Source organism: Gavialis gangeticus, unplaced genomic scaffold (assembly GCF_001723915.1).
Source record: "Gavialis gangeticus isolate Ggan-Ray unplaced genomic scaffold, GavGan_comp1, whole genome shotgun sequence".
NCBI lineage: Eukaryota > Metazoa > Chordata > Crocodylia > Gavialidae > Gavialis > Gavialis gangeticus.
The window spans coordinates 79,338,759-79,341,279 of record NW_017729031.1 but is presented as its reverse complement, the minus strand read 5'-3'; the positions used below and the strand labels follow the sequence as shown (position 1 = coordinate 79,341,279).

The window sequence follows — 2,521 nt, the reverse complement described above, 5'->3', positions numbered from 1 at the left end:
CCAATAGATCAAAATATATTTGGGAAGGATAAAATTACCAGATCAAATTTATTCTTATTCCTGAAAAAATAGTTGATAGAATTAAACAAGTCAAACTAAGAGGGGCAGAAAACAACCCATTTTGTTTTCCTGGACACTAGAATACTAAATATAGCAAAGTAATACAAAAACCAAAACAGGAAAAAGAGGAAATGGTGAGCAGAATATTGAAGGTATTCTAGAATATCAAATCAGTAATGCAGATGCTACTTATGTCTCTGAGGTATCCAGTTTAAACAATAAAACAGCTATGACACAAAAGAGAAGGTAAAAATGTTATCCTAATAATTTAATTCCTCTGAAAAAACTGGTACAATAACTGAGAACATAATGTTTAACAAAAGGTGAGAAATATGTAGTCTTCATGGCCAAAACAAAATTTTGGATTTAATACTAGAAAGTCCAGCTATTTCTGACATATGATTAAAGCTGGAGAGCTTCTAAAATCTGGCTATTACAACACTCATACAGCAAAATCTGGTTAATTTATCACTTAGGAGAGTGAAAATTATGACTAACTATCCAGGGGTGACTAATAAGTGGTAGCTGGCCATTTGATATTTTTCATAGTATGCATTTTGCAGGTTCTCAAGCTAAAGAAAAAATACACTGTAAAAATTCTGAGTGCAAATGGTATGCTCTTGGTCTTGCTATGTGCCAACTGCATGATTACATAGCTAGCGCACAGTTTCTTACTACAAAAATTCAGAGTGCTCATTAATTAAGAATTCAAGTGATTGTGATAAAGTAAAATAAGTAGTCAGAGATTTCTGCTGTGCACACTTATATGCACGCATCACCAAAATAAGATCATTCTCTAAAATGAAGCAGTTGATCATCTGTGTCAGGGGTTTTTAACCTCTTTTAATAAGTGTACCTCTGGCAGCAAGACATGGAGCAGGTGGGAGAAAGGGAGGGAGATGATGCACTGCCAAATGCAGAGCGGTGGCAGTGTGGGGTGGTGGATGGCAGTAGGGCCTGTCACTATGTGCAAGCTCCCCGCCCCGCCCTGCATCTGACCAGCCAGGCAGTGCCTGTGCAGCCCACAGAGGGGCGCCACTGCCCTCACCCAGCCCTGCTCCTGGGAGGCAGCAGCACAGGGTGGTGGGTAGCGGTGCTCCGTCCCCGCACACCCGTCCATAACCCTTACGGCCTTCCTGCATATGTCTTGGATACTCTTCAGCTTTTTTGGTTCAATGATGCTTTGAGCATCAGCTGACTTAACAAGATCCTACTAAGGAAAGGATAGCCTTTTAAACTAATTATCAGGAGCAAATTTTGACCATGTTTTACTATGAACATATTTTTGGAAGTGACTGATAAAGCTCTAACAGACTATTAAATATCCATAGAGTTTTGTGTACAAACCAACAAGAACCTGGCAGGAATTCAGCACATTAATCAATAAGACCATAGTAACTGCTTTTTTCTAGCAACTGATCACATTCTTTGAAGCAAACTAAAAATATATTTTTTAAACAAGACAAACAGTAAAATACTCAACATGCCAAATCATTAAACAGAGTTGGGAGTTTAAGGGAATAGTCACAAATATGACCTCATGACTTGACAATAAATTAATCCTAAAAGGTTTAACAGTACCACGTTCTGTAGATATAACTTTTTACAGAAACATAAAAAATATATTTATAATATGACAATCAGACTATTATAAAGATTCCTATTAATACTATTCAAGAAGCTGGGTTTCCAGATCCTGTATTTTGACAGAAACAAAAATTCTCACCTTAAATGTTCATATTTCCACACACCTTCATCCTGGCCTTCAGGAGGTTCAAGAATTTTGTCAATGTTGGAACAGTCTGCTCTTATATTTTGTTGGATATACTGAGAAGAAAGATTAATAATTTCTTAATATCCTTCAAAAAATGCTAGGACTCCATATTTAGAACTGGCCCCTTACTGTTAGCTCTTCGGACCTCTTAGATTCACAGAGGATGTGAGCAACGCAAATAGCAATACATCTAACTAGAAAAACAGTTAAACTGACAGACTAAAGTAAAAGAACAAGAAGAATTATGGTAGGTATAAGAGGATGGCCCCAAGATGCAGCGAGTAAATAATAAAATATCTTCACTGAATGAAAACTAGTAAGAGAATGAAACTTACTATGCACAAAAATAAAGCCTTTGCCTTTAAGTTTGATTGGTGAAACTGTACATGTAGAAGAGCCTTCAGTTATTTTGTAAAGCTAAACTGAGAGCAGGCAGAGAACATGCCCTATGGCCTTTTCCATATTTAAAAAAAAAAAATCACAACCACTTGGAGAATTAAACATGGAAAATATTTCTTAGAAGTAAAGATACCTGTTGAACAGCAAGCGTGCTGTCCATTTCTTCAAAGGATTCATCAGGCCAGTTGTAAAAATCCTATGAAAATAAAAGCAAGGTTTAAATCAATTTAAAAAGGAACGTGGGGGAAGAAAAACATGTCTGTTGCAGCTAAGGACTAAACAGAATCA

General features: G+C 36.6%; 1 protein-coding gene across 4 annotated transcripts in view; it reads right to left on the bottom strand.

The window, feature by feature from the left end:
* LOC109301874 (MOB-like protein phocein) overlaps positions 1 to 2,521 on the bottom strand; it is a 35,913-nt gene that overhangs the window by 13,136 nt on the left and 20,256 nt on the right. For 2 of the 4 annotated variants that reach the window (XM_019523149.1, XM_019523150.1), the window contains one exon: positions 1,787 to 1,887. In XM_019523149.1, the coding sequence (XP_019378694.1) occupies positions 1,787 to 1,887 (101 nt within the window). Of the gene's footprint in view, positions 1 to 1,786; positions 1,888 to 2,366; positions 2,463 to 2,521 lie in introns of those variants that run through there. The other 2 variants (XM_019523147.1, XM_019523146.1) reach the window with 2 other exon arrangements.